The sequence below is a fragment of the Phodopus roborovskii genome, unplaced genomic scaffold, assembly GCF_943737965.1.
Source record: "Phodopus roborovskii unplaced genomic scaffold, PHOROB, whole genome shotgun sequence".
Taxonomy (NCBI): Eukaryota; Metazoa; Chordata; class Mammalia; order Rodentia; family Cricetidae; genus Phodopus; species Phodopus roborovskii.
The window spans coordinates 53,522,373-53,542,134 of NW_026126517.1; the positions used below are offsets into that span (position 1 = coordinate 53,522,373).

The following is a 19,762-nucleotide window of genomic DNA, read 5'->3' on the forward strand; positions in this document are numbered from 1 at the left end:
AAACAAAACATTGTGTAAATTCTATGTGTGCAGCCCTTACCCTGATTGACAGTAATCCGCTCATGCTGATCCTGTTTCGTGTGTCTCCTGCCTCCTCTTGTTTTGAGGGAGTGTTTTAATCCAGACATTGTTCCCCGTGGGAGTGCCACACTTAAGTATTTATTTCTGGCAGGTAAGGGTTATCACACCCACCAGAACAAAGCAGTCTGTCTCCTGCAGAGCTTTTAGTAGTGTGTCATGGTGCTCTAGGCAAGGTCTGCAAGTTTTACATCGAGAATAACTTTAGATTAATAGAAAACATGGTACCACAGAACCCCCAGCCTTCCCTTGTGCTGACACCTTACATAACCATGCAAACCGAGAGTTACTGTTGCGCCCTACTGTTGCGCCAGGGGGCGGCAGACTTTATTAGGATTGCACTATGCTTTTCCACTGAGGCCCTCTTGCCATTCTAGGATCCAATGTTGTTTTTAGTCCCTCAGTTTCCCCAAAGCCGAGATGATTTCTCAGCCTTTCCCTTGTTTCAACCCCTTGACAATACTGATACCACCAACGAGGATTCACTGAGAATACCTGTGTCCCCACCATGTCCTTGACCTTGAGTCCACATCTCACAGAATGCCATGCCTGATTTCTACCTTGTGCCTGGGGGACTCTCTCTCTCTCTCTCTCTCTCTCTCTCTGTGTGTGTGTGTGTTTTAAACAGGTGTTACTGAAAGACCTTAGTTTGCAGAGCAAGGATGTAGAAAAGGTAAGAAAAATAGTTCTTGCAAGAAGAATATAGAAAATCACAAAGAATGGATGTTGACATGGGTGGAAAGATCAGGAATTATGAGAACAAGAAAGGTTACTATGGTGATGGGGCTAGTGGTTCTATGCTAGGCTGATCTTGTTAAATAGGGCTAGTTACTGAATCATCAAACCTTTGTGGGATAACTGAAGGCTCTAAATGTACAGCCAAGAAAAAGCCAGAGTATAAAGGACTTTAGAAACAAAGATTAAAAAGTCTCTCACAGGTCTTGGCCCACAACAAGGGGAATAGACCCCAACCCTGGAACAAATAATTCCAGTTGAGCAGCCCTATCTGGGTCACACCTGGCCAATGGACAGTCTGGGGACTTTCCAAGTCATTCTATGGTTTATCCTTTAAAGAGGAACAGGTCATACCCGGGTGATCTTTCAAACATGAGATCATACTTTGTAATCAATCACCTTGTGGCCCATGCATGTATGCTGATTTGTGGTCTTTCTCTATAAAAAGAACCTGAACCCTTTGAGGGGTGTGCAGCTTTCCCTGAGATTGCTGACACCCGGCTGCACTCATTCGATAAACACCTCGTGCTTGTTGCATCTCCTGGTTTTGGTGTTTGTGTCGCGGGGCTCTCCCATCGGCCCATCAGGACCCCGGAATTAGGATCTTACATTATTTTGCCCTTCTCAGTGTCACAGCAGGAGGACATTGTAGCGCCCGGCTACGACCTGTTCCACGAATCCAGCAAAGGCCTAGAGATTGAAATAAAGACACAAGACAGTGGGTCATTCATTCAATGGCAATGTCGGAATGCCAAATGCCCAATGCCATTTATCGAGGGGATGGAACGGGCTTCAATACTGACTTACAGCACAGTGGAAAATTACAAGAATTTTTAGGCTTAGCTTTTCCCCACGAGGCGTGTGTTGTCATGAGGTGTGTGTTATGAAAACGGGAAGAGTACCAACAACAGGTTTGGGGCAAGGAGTTCCAGCCAACAGCTTCAGGCTTGCTCAAGGTGTCTTGGGGGGGGGGGTGGTCCATGCAAGGCCCTACAGAACATCCAAATGTCCTGCTTGGGAAACTAAGTTTAAGGATGAGGTAGTTGGTAAATTCTCTGTACTTTTCCATTACATGCATTTTTCTCTTCATACTAATGAGGTAACCCATGGGTGGCATCCAGGCATTCCCTCAACCTTTCAGTTTCCGTTATGATCTTTATAAAATAAGTTGTTAGAATTGAAATTTTATCTTTAATTAGCACTGACTTTTCATTAGTTAGCTCTAATTCTTCTGCAAAACAGCCTTTACTTACCCCCTTCTTTTGGCATTATTATCATTATTTGTATCTAGTATCTCTTTTGTTTTGTTTTTGTTTGTTTTTTCTTAATTATTCCAAATTTGGCTGGAGGGGGTCTCATCAAATAACGCCTTGGCCTTTAACACGCTTTCATCCGTGAGCACTTCCGAACTCTCTGGTCTTCACAGAACACGGAGTCAGTCTTCCTGTAGGAGCCCTGCTTCTGTTTGGTGGATTGTATTGATTGGAAGCCAAGACTCCGGTGCATTTAATGGATTCTTTCTCTCGTCTTCTCCAGGCAGTTTAACACTATATTTTCAGTGTTTCACTTGTAACAAGCTATAGAAGTTAGGCATTACACACCTTTAATCCCACTACTTGGGAGGTAGAGGTAGATGGATTTTTATTAGTTCAAGGCCACACTGAGCTACAAGAAATATATCCAGTCCTAAAGAGAAACAGTTCACACAAAGATGACCTCAGCCCTTGGGATCCCAGAACTCATGAGAGGTATTTAAGATAGGAACAGGGTCTCAGAGCTGGCAGTCATTCTCCAGCCACACAGAGGAGAGGCAGCAATCTGAGGCTTGGTGAAGAGCTCGTGGATCAGCCCTTTTAGCCTGAGCTAGAGGTGAGAGCTAGTGGCTGGCTGCTTTGCTTTTTGGATCTTCAGCTTGGAGCTTGAACCCCAATATCTGTCTCTGGGTCTTTTATTCTTTTCATGCTACAGGAGATGATTCCCTAAAGCTACTGTCGTTCAGGACATGTTTGAGGGCAGCTCCTCTCCCCTAGCAACTGTTTTCTGCTTAAGTAATTTCAGCCAGTGGCCTCATGAGTTCCCTGAGTCTGCCAAGCCTCCCCCTAGGAGGGAGTTTCAAACTGGAAGGCATTTCTACACAAGACGCCACCCAGTCTCATGCATTCTTTCTGCCTTCGCTTATGTAGCGTTCCCAACCTTGGATATTTATTTTGTTCTATTTACAGCTAACCATCAAACTACTGTGCCACCAAAGAATCACTTATTCTCAACAATTTGATCTGTTCTGAGTCTCTCCCCCTCACCCCCCCCCCCCCCCGAAAATCAGTTTCCCTCCACAGAAGGCTGGTAGCGGCAGTAATCTGTGGTTAAAAACAAGAATTTAGGTGGCAATTCAACACAAAATGAAACAGTAGAAGTAGCCTCTCTGTTAGAATTTCAGGTCTCTGCCCAGGATTACAATACAAAACATAACTTTTTTTCCTGTGAAGCAGGCCTTAAATCCAATTAGAACATGGTTGGCTGCACCCATGGTAGCCACAGCACTATTTCATCTTACCATCTCACCTGTCTTGCCTATCATGTTGGTAGTTGTAAGACCCTCAGAATGAGGAGTCTTCCAGTTTCGGTCAATACCCCAAGAACTCAATGTCCAGTCCAGTTGCTGCAAAACGCAAGAGGCTTTAATGAACAGGAAACGTTTGCACAAATGGGCTCCTCCAGCATGCAGGCTAGAGAGAAGACCCCTCCCCTGGGCCCAGGTGTTTTTAAAGGCAAACCCACAAGCTTAGGGAGGGGGTGGGACCCTCTGTCCATTGAGTACGTGACCCTTGGAGGCCGGATGGTCTGCTATTAGGATCAGCAGACCTTAGGGCCTCAGGGTGTGCTAGTTAATTTTGTCTGGGCAAACCTTTGTTTCCTAAGGACCCTATTTACCACCTGCTGACTCACAGGAAAGGAGGGGCAGTGTGAATTCTTCTTATCTCAGGGCCTTGTGAGAGGAAGTTAGCAAATTCCAAGGAACAGATATTGGTTTCCAGGTTAGTCCATCATTAACATTACTTTTTTGGGCTTTCAGTAGTGTAGTGTAGGAAGCAGTATCCATAGACGAGCAGGACTGTCAGCAATAGTTCTTTCCCCCAACAGCCAGTATATTGCCTCCTTGACTGCAAAAGTCTGCCAGCAAGGGAGATGCTTTCAGCTCAGTTCTAGCTTGATTTCTCCATGTTCTGCAACAAAAGAATGCAGTATCTTCAGCAATAGGCATGTCCCTTCTAGTCCTGACATGCAACCAACAGCATTGGCAATAGCTTTTATGGTTTGTGAGGCTTCAGGGGCCTCCCTGGTCACCAACACATGGGGAGGTAGATGGTCCAGCCTAGCAGTAGATACGCACCTTAGAATTGTATGGCTGCTCCCGGGGTTTCCTTCTTCACCTGCACAAGAATGCCTTCATTCAAACTCTGTAATTGCTAATTTTTTTTCTGCTCCAAATATGTTTTAAAAGCTGTAGGACTCTCAAGGGTTAGGGATAAATAATGAAAGCCTTTTATAGGAAGGACCTCTGAAAGTCTGCTGCCATCTACTAGGATCAAATGTCAATGGCCTTTGCATAATTAAGGGGATACTAAAAAGAAAACATTACTAAAGTCCAGTATAGAATGAAGAGATCCTCCTCTTGAAGGATGGAGAGAAGGACCAGTAGTGCAAAGCACTTGCTACCCTTGCAGAGGACCTGGATTTAGTTCCCAGCACTGACATGGCAGCTCACAACTGTGTATTTCCAGTCCCAGGGTATCCGATGCCTTCTTGGATATGTGGGCATCGCACCCATGTGGTAGACATATATACAAACAAAACACTGATACACACAAAATAAAAGCAATTTTTTTTCAAGGAATGAAAAGATCTCATCATTTCTGCCATGACTTGTTAAAAGAGCAATGTTGGATGGAGGAGTATTCACCCTCATTCTCATATGCTGCTGTCATGAGACCATTACACATGTCCCATCCACAACAGCTTCAGCAAGACTGGCTCATAATCCTTGGCTCAGTGTAGGATCATGATGGAGGGGGTCCTATGCTGTCCCTGTTATGCCTCTTATTAAAGCCAGCTTCCTGGTTCTGATAGGTCATGGCCCAGGATCATGGCCATTGTCATGGTTAGCCACTCCTAGCTGCTAAAACGACCAAGGTCTGGGTATACAGTTTCTACTGGGTGTACATTGTATACTACATACTTAACCTGTAGGTTAAGTTTAATCCTTTTCACCTGTACTGTTTTAGTTTCTACTTCTTTTATCCCCTTTAGGAAACTTCCATTCAGGCTCTGACATTCCAGAGGCAGATGATCATCCCAGAACTTTTGGTCGGTCCTTACCCTAGGAATTCTGTCTTGATGTAAATCATGACGTGTTCTTTTGAATGACCTAGACAGGCCCCATTATCTGCTTTCTCTTGTCTTCTCCCACTCCTAGGTGTCATAGTCCTCGTGATAAACCCAGCTTGTATGCTGGTCTAAATCACACAGACCCCTGGCATCTCTCCTATGACATAAAGATCACATCCCATGGGGCCCAACTAAAACACTAAAGCCCCATACCAATCTCAATATCCCTGCAGAAATAAGTGCTTTTTCAGTTCTCCTGTGAACACAGTCCCATCCTCATCTGCATGCCGGAACATGGGTTTCTCCATCCTCCATATCAAAGTCAGATGCTGGAGAGGTATTACCTGTCACTTCAACCTTGCTTTCTCTGCACTGATTCTTCCCATCTGTGATGGTTTGAATAGGAATGGCCCCCACAGACCCGTGTGTGTGTGTGTGTGTGTGTGTGTGTGTGTATGTGTGTGTGTGTGCGTGCGTGTGCGTGCGTGCAAGCACGTATGCTTGACCCATAGGGAGTGACGCTATCAGGAGGTGTGATAGCCTCAAGTCAGCTAGCTCCTCCAAAAGTCACTTCACCCTAATGACCATTTACTAATTCAGCTTCATTGCATAGGAGCTCCAGGAGTCTTGAAAGTTTCATAAGTTCCCAGACTTTTGTGAGCCTCATCATCCTACCAGGATTCTTTGATGCGAAACCAAACAATAAACAGTTCTCACCTTGAAGAGAATAAGAATTCTAGAGCCAAATGTGAGTGACTATGGCTGGGGAACACAGATTTTGTTTACCCCAAATTTTGTGTTCTGATATGGAAGTGAGAGGCTTGGAATTAGAGTCTAGACTCCAGACTCCCTGGTAGGAAAATAGATAGGGAGAGGGACCATGGATGGGTAAGAAAGGTGGCAAATTTCCCAGATGGTTGGCTTCTTCCTCAGTCAGGTCTACCCTCCCACCCTCAATAAGCACATTAAAAGAGCATATTTAGCGGGGTGGTCAGATCTCTATGAGGTTCGAGGTCAGCCTGATCTACAAAGCAAGTTCCAGGACAGCCAGGACTATTACACAGAGAAACTCTGTCTCGAGAAATCAAAAAAGAAAAGGAGAGAGAGAGAGAGAGAGAGAGAGAGAGAGAACGAGAGAGAGAGAGAGAGAACGAGAGAGAGAAAGAGAATGAGAGAGAGAGAGAGAGAGAGAGAGCCAATTTAAAAGTGGAAAGCAGAAAAAAAGAGATTTAGTCCATATTGGGAAGAAGGGCATCCAGCCATCCCCTCTCTTCCCAGTTTCAAGTCTGTCTTCCAGGTCCTGAAGTGAGATCAAAGTTTAAACAGAGTGCTTAGGGTATGCCCATCAGTGAGGTACTGGTCTCCATGAGCTGTCCACGAAGATGCATCATTTTTCTGGGCTTCAGTCATTTTGTAAGGTGCTCTGACAAGCTGTTATAGGCCATGTGAAAGAAATCACTTCCCAGAAGGCAAACTCCCCAGCTGGCTAGGACCTTCTCCTTCTCCCATAAGGAGATTCCCAGGGAGAGTCCCATTTCTTTGAGGCCCATTGTTCAATAGTCTGATAGTCAGACCAAGAGACACAAAGCGTCTCTTTAAAATATTTTTATTTCTGCCAGGCCTGTTAGGAAAACTTATCCCATTATGCATTGTGCAACAGTTTGGAAGGGCAGCGCCTTTGAAGAGATAATGAGGTACACGAGGGCTCTGCTGTCATGAGTAGATTAATGTTACTGAAGAGTGGGCTAGAAAAACCAGCCTGCCTCCATCTTAGGCTTCAAAGCCATCTTATAGTACAAACTAGGTTCGTTCCTCTTTATGATTAACACTCTGTTTCTCAAGGATTGGGATATGTCCCACCTGTAACCTTAACTACATTCCTGGAATAGGAATGGAAACAAGACAATCATGTCTTCATTTCAAAAAGTTGTTTATAACCATCTGCCTCACTGCAGATAAAAGAAAACCGGGAGGGCATGGGCGGGCAAAGTCATGCATTCATTAGGAACCACTCCTAAGATGAATGAATGCATAACTTTGCCCCTTCTCTTTCTCATTAAGGAGGACATACTATTTTGTCTTGTTTGTTTGTTTGATTTTCATTTTACCCTGTATTGTAGAATGAGGCCTTCTTTTCCAGGTGGAAGCCCCTCAGGATTGCCTAACCTGCAGAACTGCAGTTTGTTGTCAAAAATAAACTCTTGACTTGCAAGTATTCTGCTTTTAGCTGCACAAAAAAATAGGCTCCGTTCTCCCATTCTTCTCAATTGGCCCTCATGATTTTGTTGACGTACAATTAATCCACGAATCTACGAGCTATAGTCATTCAACATGTTGCTGCTGTAGTTATTTTGAATAGAGTACATTTATTTATATGCTTATATTACCTAACTTCCCCCAAATAGAATGCAAACACTGTCAGCCCAAGAAGAAGAAGAAGTGTTACACCCGCTCTGTAGTGCCAACATCCCAAAAACATGTACTTGGTAAAGTTTGTTGGATGAGCCTGTGAGTTTCTAGAACTCACTCCCCCGGGGAACAAAGTGTTAACCAACTGTGAGTGTAAACTGAAACCTTGGCGGCCACTCGCCTTTTCTAAAAGCTCACTGGCTGGTGGGCGGAGATTTCAATCAAATCTGAAGGCTGTGAACTTTCATTTAACAGCTTCTGTCTCCAGACCGGGTACTGGAAGAGTAAGGTTAGTATTTGTGTGTGTGTGTGGGGGGGGGGGGGGGGGGGACGTAGTATGTATTCCTCTTGCACTGAATAGTTACACTAAATCTACAGCTTATAGTCAGCAAGCAACTGTTTTAATTTTCTGATGTATTTGATGCTCATGATTTCAAAGCTTGTTTAGGCCAGATAAAAGGCACACATTTTTCTGCATAGAAGGTAAGTGATTTATACAATCTAGGGGTCTTGTTAGGGTTCATACACACACATGCCGCAGATATGCAGAGAAAGAGGACATACACACACGTGCTGTAGACACACAGGGAAACAGACCCTCTGCGGAGCACAGGCAGAAAGCTCCGGGCTCTTCTCCAGGGCTTTTTTTTTTTTTTTTAAATGTCTGAAGAGTTTTCCTCCTCTAATTTTGGGTTGGTCAGTTTGAAGGATGTTTTTCAGGCCTGCAACTGTTATGTAAGTATGTTCCAACCAGCTTAGAACTTGCTGGACTGGTTCATCAGCAGTGGACCGCTGGTAGGAGAAAAAAAGCCTCCAAGGCCTGTTTTAAAGGGCCGGGCTTTTGTCTCAAGCCTGGAGGGTGTAGAAGAAGCCATCTTGGAAGTTCATCTTTTCTACTTATCCAAACTCCCCTCCCTCGCATCTGTCTGCTTTCAGGGGAGTCTTTCCTGCTTACAGCTGTGTGCAGCTTGCATATGATGGCACGCAGAAACACCTTCATTCATTAAGTATTTAACTTCAAAAGTAGGTCCTTAAGATTTAAGTGGGGTTTACTGACTGGGTAACATAAGATACAAAGCAGGATTTGAAAATACTTTTTTTTTTTTTTTTTTTTTTTTTTTTTTTTTTTTAATTGTTATTTTGTTTTTTTTGAGACAGAGTTTCTCTGTAGCTTTAGAGCCTGTCTTGGAACTCATGCCATACATCAGGCTGGCCTCAAACTCACTGAGATCTGACTGCCTCTGAGTACTGGGATTAAAGGTGTGTACCACCCACCGCCCAGAGAAAATACTTGTTGGTGTTTGAGCCACTATGTGTTATTTCCTCCCTAGGAAAATCTCAAGTAATTTTTTTTTAACTATTAAAAAGGAGATAGGCACCATCCATAGCGTGCCATAGTGCTTTAATGGCAAACAAAATCTTTCTCCATCTATGTGTCTACTCCATGCTCTGGGAAGATTTAACCCAAAGGATCAAACACTGGAGTTTTCCTCCCCATTCTACTCGTGCAGTAGCTGTGCTGAGTGGAGAAGCAGGGGATCTTGAAACAGGCTATGATTCGGCTTTACATTTCCCATCCAGGCAGGCATATAAGCCCTTGGCATACGTGTAGTTTCTGAGTATGAAAGGCTGGGAGAAGATAATACAAGCACCTGGGTCAGATCCTCAGTCCCATAGGACTGCTGTGTGGCGGCAGGAGCCTGTACTAAGCTAGCAACATCAAACCCCAAGACCCATGTCCCATGGTGGCCCAGTGGTTAGTTCATGGGAAAAATAGACAAGAGTTTTATGCTGACCCCCAGAGCAGTCTGGTTGAATTTTCATTCTAGACTCACTTTCCCAAACTTCATCTGGGCCAAGTCTTCTCATTCCTTTAATTTGGAAAAATGTTTTATGTATATGGGTGTTTTGTCTGCATGCATGTCTGTGTACCACCAGTGTACAGTAGGGTGTCAGGGCCCCTGGAGCTGGAGTTACAGACTGTTGTGAGCTGCCATGTAGGAGCTGGGATTGAACCCCCATTCTCTGAAAGAGCAGCCAATGCTATTAACAGTTGAGCCATCTCTCCAGCACTGACCTCTACCTTCCTAATAGGAACTGAGAAACTGCTGGTGGTGGTCCAGAAACTCTCTGGAGAATGCTGCCCACTTTTAACCGAAGCAAGGTTCTTTTCTCACATGCAAAGGAGGCTGTTCTGAGAGGGAGAAGGGTAATTTAGGTTGCTATGTTTAGCGACTTGTACATGCTATCTCCTTTCAACCTCATAACTAACCAAATGAATTATTACTGAGTGGATATGAAAAACACTATTGGCCCTGTGCGAATGAGGCAGTGGAGGCCAAGAGAACTTAAGAAACGAGTTAAAAAGAGAGGTATCATTTTTCTTTTATTTGCTCGATTGAACTAGGGCCTTGTTCGTGCTCAGTAAGCACTCTACCCCTGGGCTATATTCCCAGCCCTCTTTTCACTTTTTATTTTAACACAGGGTCTCACTAAATTGCCCAAGCTGCCTATGAACTCTCTTTGTAGTCCAGGCAGCCCTAGACATTTTCATCCCCCTGCCTCTGCCTCCTGAGTAGCTTACAGCCCTAGGATACCAAACCTGGTTTAGAGCTGAAATGGAGCTGGTACCTGTGGTTTAACTCATGCAATTGTATTAGGAGAAGTGCTCTTCATTTTCTAGATGATTTTGGACTTACTTTTTTCCCCTCTGAGACAGGGTCTCTCTGTGTAGCTCCAGCTGTCCTGGAACTCACTCACTCTGTACACCAGGCTGTCCTGGAACTCCAGAAACCCTCCTGCCTCTGCCTCCTGAGTGCTAGATAAAAGGCATGTGCCACCACTGCCTGACTACTTTTTTTTTTTTTCTAAGCAGTGACCTAACTAGCCAAAAGCTGTCACACTTGGCTACTTTCTGCTCAACCCAGCTGAGCTCTGGGTTGAGGAGCTGCACACAGGCTCACATTCTGAACCCTGTGGATGGGACTCAGCTCCCAAGGTCATTAGAACAAACACCCATTTAGTGAACTAACACAGTATACTCAGTACATACTTTGACAGCTCTTGAGGAGTAGGAACCAGAGTCTTGATTTGTTGGTTCTCAAGTCCATTTCTGCCTCTCAGAATTCTACCCTAAAAAAACAGGCTGAGCAACCCTTGAGCAGGCCAGTATGTAGAAAGTGTTTCTGCATGGTCTCTGCTTTAGCTCCTGCCTTGGCTTCCCTCAACAGACTGTGTGTGCAGAAGAATACGTAAAGCAAATAAACTGTTTTCAGTCAGAGTTTTCATCATAGCAACAGAAAGCAAATAACAAGAGAAAGTAAACTAAGACATTCTGTAAGCCTCTGTTCAATTTCTGTAATGCTGTATTAAATGTACACCCCACTGTGTGTGTGTGTGTGTGTGTGTGTGTGTGTGTGTGTGTGTGTGTGTGTGGAGAGAGAGAGAGAGAGAGACAGAGAGAGACAGAGAGAGACAGAAAGAGAACCCCAGGACTTCTTGTTTGTGAAGCAAATATTCTACCCCTGCACCCCTGCCCTGACACACACATAGGCCAGCAATCTGGCATTTTGTTTGCTTTTGTTTTAATGATACTATTTCTTTCAATATGCTTTTAAAAAAAAGTATTAGCCCCCCCCCCTTTGGCAAAAACTTTCATCTCTATGTGTGAGGTTGATCTGATTGAACATAATGTATTTTAGAAAAATATATTTGGGAACAACACATCTAATAAAGTTCTCTATACAAAATAGATGCTAAATTTTTGCTAAGTGACCAGACACTTGGACATACGAGTGCCACTGTGTCCAGATGCCACTTCACTTTTTTTGTGCACGAAGAAGTGGTTATTGGGGAGGGGAAAAAGTATCACTTTGCCTATTTAAAAATGATTTAATTCAGAATTTTGTATTTTCCAAATTTACTTTGCACAATTAAGCTAAGCGCCCAATGTCACAACTTCAGTGATCAACTTGTTTGTGGGCTGCATTAGAGTCAAACTGGTTCTGTTATGGCAACCAACTGAAGCAGAACCCAGCTGAGTGACACCGGGGTGAAAATGTCCTTGTTCCCACCACCTCTTTTTAAAAGCTTTGTTCCTTTGTAAACTGCTCTGGCTTTGAAGGAGTTTGGGAGTGCTCCTTTTCTTTCTTTCTTTCTTTCTTTCTTTCTTTCTTTCTTTCTTTCTTTCTTTCTTTTCTTTATTTCTTTTTTGACTAATACAAGAAATACCTGCTATAGATCTTCTTTGACAGTCTGGTAGAATTCTGCAGTGAATCCACCTGGGCCCAGCCATTCTTTAGTTGGAAGGCTTTTTGTTTCTGCTTCAATCTTCTCCTTAATGTTCAGCTTAGGTCATTGGCCTTTTTTCATTATTGTTTCAATTTCCTTGTTAGCTATAGATCTGCTTAGGTTGTTGCCCTCTCTTTCTTTGGTTTAAATTTGGTGGTTTCGGTGCATCTACAAATTCATCCGTTTCTTTTAGATTTTATAACTTGATTGAATATAGGTTCTAAGCGCTCCCTTCCGCTAGTCTGGCTTTCTCTGTTGTCTGTTGTAGTGTTTCCTCATTCATCACTTTTCTGTCCATCTGGGTTTTCTTTCAGTTAATGGATCAATAGTCTATTGAGCCAGCTCTTACACACATTGATTCTTTGTGTTTCCTTGGTTTCTACCTCGTTCATTGTACTCTGACTTATTTTCTTTCTTCCCATCTACTAGATTTGGGTTTGGTTTGTTCTTGTTTTTCCAAATTCTTCAGTTGTATCAAGTCATTCATTTGTGCTCTTTTGTAAGTAAAAACAAAATATTTACTTTTATTTTACATGTATAAGTGTTTTGCCTACATGTATATAAGTGTACCAAATACATACAGAGCTCAAGGAGGCCAGACGAAAGCATCTGATAGCCTTGGAACTTGGAATTGGAACTGGCATTATAGCTAGTTATGAGCTGCATTCCCAGGTGGGTCCTGGGAACAGAACTAGGGTCTTCAGCAAGAGCAGCAAGTGCTCATAACTACTGAGCCACCCTCTTCCTTATTCCCTCTTAAGACTGGTTTTAATGTGTTCCAGATGTTTTTGTTGAGGTTCACTTTCATTTGATTTTAGGGATTTTAATAAATTTCTTATTGATTATTTTTTTATCCCAGCCCTTATTAAGTAATATGGTTTTTAATCTCCATGAGTTTGTATAACTGCTAATAATTCATCGATTTTAGGCCTTGTTACATTGTGGACAGGTATAATATGTGAAGTTATTTCATTATTTCTGACTTTGTAAAGATTAAAGATTTCTTTTGTGTCACAGTATATGGCCTATTTTAGAGAAGACTCCATGGGCTGCTGAGTAGAGTATACAGTTTTTTAGTGTTTGGGTGGAATAGTATGTAGATATCTGTCCATTTGATTTATGATGTTATTTAATTCAGATGTTTCTTTGTTTAATTTTTGCCTAGATGATGGGTCTCCTTTTTTTTTTTTTTTTTCAAAATTTATTTTATTTTCTGTGCATTCATGTGAGTGTGTCAGATCCCCTGGAACTGGAGTTGCAGGTATTTGAGGGCTGCCATGTGGGTGCTAGGAACTGAACCCTGGTCCCTTGGAAGAGCAGACAGTGCTCTTAACCACTGAGCAATCTCTCCAGCCCCAACTTGGTATTTTCTAATTTGTCATTATGAATAACATATTTTATGCTGTTTTCCAGGTAGACATGTTCTTAATTGGAAAAAAATAAAGTCTTATGGCAGCAATTGAAGACTCCCAATTTCCCACTGAATATTCCAGTTCAAGCAGGCCTGCCTCTTTGCTGATGTTAGAAAAGATTTTTTTCTTTTCCAGATATATTCAGGAAACCATTGTATAAATTCCTGGTGCCTTTCTCCAAATATCAGAGACAGTCTTAAATAATATGAGGCCTTCATGGGTATAGTTTGTTCTTAGGTCTCAAATTGTGAGTGACAGCATTTACAAAGCATAAGGCAACCCACTTATACACATTTAAATGGTTAAAGTTAAGGATTGGTATTTATACTCAAGAGTGGGACAGCCTAGAACCCTCAAATGCTCCCCCAACCAGTCATAGCCAGATGTTCATAAGAGCCACTCCTTACGCTGCTTTTGTGCTTTTTCTCTACAGCTTTACCTCATGTGAGTACATCCCTCCACAAGAACTTTGCTTACCCTGTTTCATCAAGGCTATAAATGGAGGTAAAGCATGCAATGTATATCAATTTGGTTTTCACACATATTTTCTTATTGTTGCCCCTTAGGAAACTCTGAACTAGGAGTCATGGAAACCAAACCCAAGCTATACTACTTTCACGGCAGAGGCAGGATGGAGTCGATCCGCTGGCTGCTGGCTGCAGCGGGAGTGGAGGTTGGTACGTGGTTGGGGATGGTACTTAAGTCCCATCTCCTTCCCTTTCTTTGTAACTCTTTTCTTAGATAAGAGAAAAGCAGGGAGATTACAGTTATGTGGTCCGGGGAAGAGGAGGAGTTGAAGGCTTGGGATAGTCTGAAGCTCCTAGAGATAAAAAGGTCGTCATGGAAAAACTGTCCATCTAGCTCATTCCCTCCATTGGGAATGGTTGATTTTTCTGAGGCCATTTAATTCCTGCCTCAGCATCTCACTAATGAAATATTCATGGCTGCCAGCTGGAGCAACAGCCCAAATGTGAGATCTGCTGATTGGCTCTTCCCTTAACTCCAAATTCTCCTTGTCGACGTTTATGTCCTGGAATTAATCTCTCTGTCTAAATGTCATCTCCTCTATAACAAGGGATCCCTGAAATCTTTGTTTTCCATCTTTGCCTTTAGAGGCTCTCCCTTAGTCTGTTCATCTGTCCCACACCATCTCAGGTTGTGAAGGACAAAACCACCCTTCAAAGTTTTAGAAAACCCATCAGTAAGCAACTATAGCCTCAGTTGAATGGGATCTTTGGATTGTCTTCTTGGATTATGTCAGTCTCAAATATAAACTTAATTTGGTCTGATATGAAGGAAAAATTATAAAAACCAAAGACGAAGGAGAGAGGGGGAAAAAGAGGGAAAACTCATTGGAGAAGATTGGGAGCAAAGATAGACAAGTGCTTAGAGTAAGGGAAGAGCTAGTCTAGGCAAGGCAAAAATGAGAAAGTGGGGGGCTTGGGGATTCTTGATGTAGCTGAACCTCCCAAAGGTCTTCCAGTGCCATTTTACTCTTTCAGGCTCATCCAACCAGTAGCCCCCTGGCCACATGTATCCCAGGATAGCTATGAATGCAGCCAACACATTGGTAGATGATGACATCATGTCACAATGTCAAAAGGCTGGACACCCCTGACATCTGATGTCAAAAACATGCCTTTAGGTGGGAGTCAACAGCTTTGTGGTTCATTTTTAGATTTTATTCTGAAACTATAAGGCATTTCCAAAAGGTGTCAGAATCTCTTTCTCCCTACTTCCTATCTTAAAGTATAACAATAGCTTTCTCTCCTTAATCTAGTTTGAAGAAGAATTTCTTGAGACAAGAGAACAATATGAGAAATTGCAAAAGGGTAAGCCTTGATTTATTCAATGCTATCTTATTGGAAGAAAAATAAGAACTGGAAATAAATTCATCAAAAAGAACACAGGTCTCAGGAATGGTAGCTACTAGAAGGGACTGGCATCAGTATTCCTACAAATGTTGACTGATTCATCTCTGTTTCCCTGATGCAAAGCGAATGTGTCAATTATCTGATCTCTGTAGCCTTCATGCATACCAGGTATCTCACAGGACTGGCCTCTCATTTAATATAATAGTATTGGCTGCTTAGTTCTGAGTGGCTCAGCACCTGACTCCCTTTAACAAGTCTTAATCTTGTCTCAGTGGCTGAGGGCAGGATAAAGGGGATAGCTCCTACGCTTTTAATAGATTTATGAAATTATGGCATACACGATAGACATGAGACTGAACCATATCCACTTTTACTTTTAAATTTTATTTTCTGGGGCTGGAGAGATGGCTCTGTGGTTAAGAGCACTGGCTGGTCTTCCAGAGGTCCTGAGTTCAATTCCCAGCAACCACATGGTGGCTCACAACCATCTGTACTGAGATCTGGTACCCTCTTCTGGGCCACATGTGTACATGCACATAGAACACTGTGTACATACTAAATAAATAATCTTTTTAAAAAATTCTATTTTCTGACAATTCCATTCATGTATATGAATTATTTTGATAACACTCCCATCCCCCGACTAAATGCTTTCTTCTTTCCAACAAGTTCCCCTCCTATTATTATGTCTTGTTTTTTTTTTTTTTTTGTTTTTGTTTTTGTTTTTGTTTTTTTTTTGGTTAACGCTTCTCCTAACTCCTCCTCCTCACCATGACTGAATGTTGGCAAGCCCAGTCTTGTGCAGACTCCATGCAGACAATCTCAGCTGCTGTGTTAGTGATTGTAACAGCCATATCATATCGGAAGTTAAATCATCGCCCGCTTCCCCATCATTTGGCCCCTATGTTCTTTCTTTACTCTCTTCCATGATGGTTCCTCAGCTTTGCCTCCTTTTGCTTTTGTATCACATGCATTCCATTCCCACCCCAAGACCTCTTTATTTCCCTGGGCTCCTTTTTCTAGCCTCTTAGCTTTTACAGATACTCCAAGTTAAGCATTAAGCATATACATCTAACAATTTGAGGCTAGGATCCACTAGCCTCTGTAGGCTCTGTAGGCATCTTAGTCTGTGTGAGTACATACAGTGTCCACACAAGGACAAGATTACCTAATACACAAGTCTCCGAAGGTTTTCCTTCCTGTTAAGTTATAATAAACAGAAGTTATGTAAGTCGTCACCGTACAAAAACTTGGTTTTGATTCGCTTGGATTGCTGGCATTATTTTATAGCTATTACCTCCTTTCAAAGTCCTGCTGAATAGATATTGTTAGAGATAGGATGTTGTAGCTTAGGTAAATAACTTGTTCAAACTTGCATGGCTAGAATGGATGACTGCATGAGAAATGCTCTTGTGGATGTATCCTTCCTGCCTAGAGCAGGGAGTTAAAAGAATGCATACTCTGAGACTTTAGTCCCAACTCAGAATATCTGAGGGGAAGGCATTCTTAGCAACCTTTCATGATTAGTGACTTTTATATAGCTTAAGCCTTGAGAACCAGAAATTTATTATATGTACATAAAATTTGCTTTGTATTTATATTATGTTTTATATATATATATATATATATATATATATATATGAGTAAATGTAGAAAATGCTGTTGTTCAATACATAAAAAAGCACAAAGTAGTCAAATAAAGCTCTGATTTGACGTGAAACAAGTGATTGACATTTCTTACCTACTGGGCCTGTCATTCATCATTTATACTAAAAGCCATTCAGTGAAGGTAGCTGGGCTATCCCGCAGATGGACTGCAACCACTGAAACCATTGAAGATGAGCATCTTACCCTCTCTTTCACATTGCAGATGGGCTCCTGCTTTTTGACCAAGTACCTTTGGTTGAAATTGATGGAATGCCGCTGACTCAGTCCAGAGCCATCCTTAGCTACCTTGCTGCCAAGTACAACTTGTATGGGAAGGACCTGAAGGAGAGACTCAGGTACCTTAGTGTTTGTTCCTGTACTAGATTTTAAATGAAGCTTCTGCGGTCTTACACCAACTGAAACGAGATCTCATTTCATCTTTCAACCGAAACTGAAGGGGGAAAGCCAGGGGACAAAGGGGAAGTACTATTGCTAGAGGTGACGCGGCTTGTGCAGAATTCTGAGCACTTATTCTACACTCTCTTTTTGTATACAATTCATGCTAGTCAGCTTGTAGTATTGTCATATTCATGCCTAGCAAACTAAGTTCTCAGAAAGTGACCTAGTAAAGCATTTTACGTGAAGGTGCAAATGACTCAGCAAACAAGCCTTGACCATTGTGTCGATGATCTATTTTGCTACCAGCTTGAAACAGATTTCAATTAGCAAGCACTCATCTATGGGCTTCTGGGTGGCCTCTGTCCAGCCTGGGTTGGACTTATCCCAGTTGGACACACCCATATGTCTACCAACCAGTAGTTAACCAGGCAGCTCTAGATTTGGGTATTGGCAGATTGTCGGCTCAGGAAGGAATAGGGCACATATCTCCCATACTGTCATTCTAATCTTCTCATAAAATATAGACAGAACTCTAAGAGTGAACGTGAAAGATCATAAGTATCGTAAGCTGAGCTCAGAGCTTGCCCCTCATCTTTCATCTTATTCATGGTCAATCACAGGTCAGCCTGGGAAAGCCCTCATAGAAGGAGCTGACAGGATTTGTCATAAATACTGGAAGATGAAAAGCTGTAGTTCTTTGTTTTGTTTTGTTGTTTGTTTGTTTGTTTTGTGTCTATATCCCATGAACACCTTCTCTGTTACATGATGTGTTGGAGCTGGCTAAGGATAGTTTTGTTATTATAGTTGTATTATAAGTAGTTTGGTTTCATGATAGATAAGTAGATGAGGTAGAAAAAAAATGCTTTTAATTATAAAAATTTAGTCTAGATTTGGAGTTAATTAAGTACAGGCTGCCTAAAATCTCCTCATGGCAAACATGACGTGGTAGAGTGGTCAGTACGTATAGAAGATGCAGTAGTAGAAAATCCCAAGTTCCGTTATTTAGAAAACAGAGAAAGGGTGTCTCATAGGAGTGAGCAATGCCCAGAAGCAGCCACGAATCCCTACATGCCCACAGGTTCCCATTGAAACAGATGGCAGCAGGAGCAATTGCACAGCCTATAAATACTGTGCATTTCCACCGTTTTGATATATACTTTTTAGTTGTTTTTAAAACTAAGTTTTTTATGATCTCTACACCATCATAATCCCACTCTGTTTGTGGCAGGTTTCAACATAGAGGCATTCATTTCCTTTCATATATCCTTTCATTCAATAAATGTTTGCATAGCCTCCACTCTATCACCTAGCTAGACTTGGTCCTGAAATTCTTTCCTGAAGGTGGAAGATTTGGGAGAGATTCAGACACTGTTTGCTAACACTCTGCATCCTGTCCAGTGTTGCACTAGGAAGCCTGCACTTGAAGGCTCCGTTCCAATGGGAGTCTATGGTTTATTTTCAGGATTGACATGTATACTGATGGCACCCTGGACCTGATGCTAATGATTGCCCAGGCTCCATTTAAACCCCCTAAGGAAAAGGAGGAGAGCTATGCTTTAATAGTGACGAGAGCTAAGACTCGTTACTTTCCTGTCTTTGAAAAGGTAAGCTTGTATATTCCTAATACGCAGAATGTTTAAGAATGCATGATAAGAGATGGGAGACATGGGTACCAGTGGGTAAAGGTATCTGCTGTCAGGACTGAAAGCTTGAGTTCAGTCTTGGGGACTCTGATGGTGGAAGGAGAGGCCTTCTCATGCATGCTGTGGCAAAGACCTCCCCCCCCCCCTACATAGTTACACAAAGTGAACCAAGTAAAAATATAAAAAGAGAGGCTGTATCAGAGCTTTGCTACCGTAGGGTCTGTGGTGGTTTGAATGAGGATAGCCACCATCCACTCAGTCCCCAGTTTATGGAACTGTCTGGGAAGAGTTAGAGGTGTCCTCTTATTGGAGAAGTATGTCGCTGGGGGCAGGCTTTCAGGTTTCAAAAGCCCACACCATCTCCAGTGAGCTCTCTCTGCCTCATGCTTGTGTTTCAAGATGTAAGGACTCATCTACTCCAGCACCATGCCAGCCTGTCCACTGCTGTTCTCCCTGCCATGATTGTCATAGACCCCAATCCTCTGAAACCATAAGACCCATCATATGCTGCTTTAGCCATGATGTCTTATTATAGCAATAGAAAAGTAACTAAGACAAGATCAAAACTTTTTAAAAAAAATTATTGATTTTTAAATTTTATGTGAATGGGTGTTTTACCTGGTGCCCACAGAGGCCAGTAGGGGGCACCAGATCCCCTAGAATTGGTTACAGGTGGTTGTGAGCCACTATGTGGGTTTGGGAATTGAACCCAGACCCTTGGAAGAACAAACAATGTTCTTAACCAGCAAGCCATCTTTCTAGCTCCTAGGACCAAACTTTAATAATAGATTCCAGAACAAGTTACAAGGAAAATTATAGAACCTCAAATAAAACAATTTCTGTTCTGTTTTGTAAAGAATCAGTAAGCATTAGCCCAAAGTGTCACCAT

General features: G+C 42.4%; 1 protein-coding gene across 1 annotated transcript in view; it reads left to right on the forward strand.

The window, feature by feature from the left end:
• The window catches only part of LOC127232006 (glutathione S-transferase A4), a 59,077-nt gene that overhangs the window by 790 nt on the left and 38,525 nt on the right, over window positions 1–19,762 (forward strand). Inside the window, exons 2-5 of the mRNA XM_051198002.1 lie at window positions 13,877–13,983; window positions 15,091–15,142; window positions 17,055–17,187; window positions 18,693–18,834. Coding sequence (XP_051053959.1) covers window positions 13,897–13,983; window positions 15,091–15,142; window positions 17,055–17,187; window positions 18,693–18,834 — 414 coding nt within the window. The 5' untranslated portion in view covers window positions 13,877–13,896. The remainder of the gene's footprint in view (window positions 1–13,876; window positions 13,984–15,090; window positions 15,143–17,054; window positions 17,188–18,692; window positions 18,835–19,762) is intronic.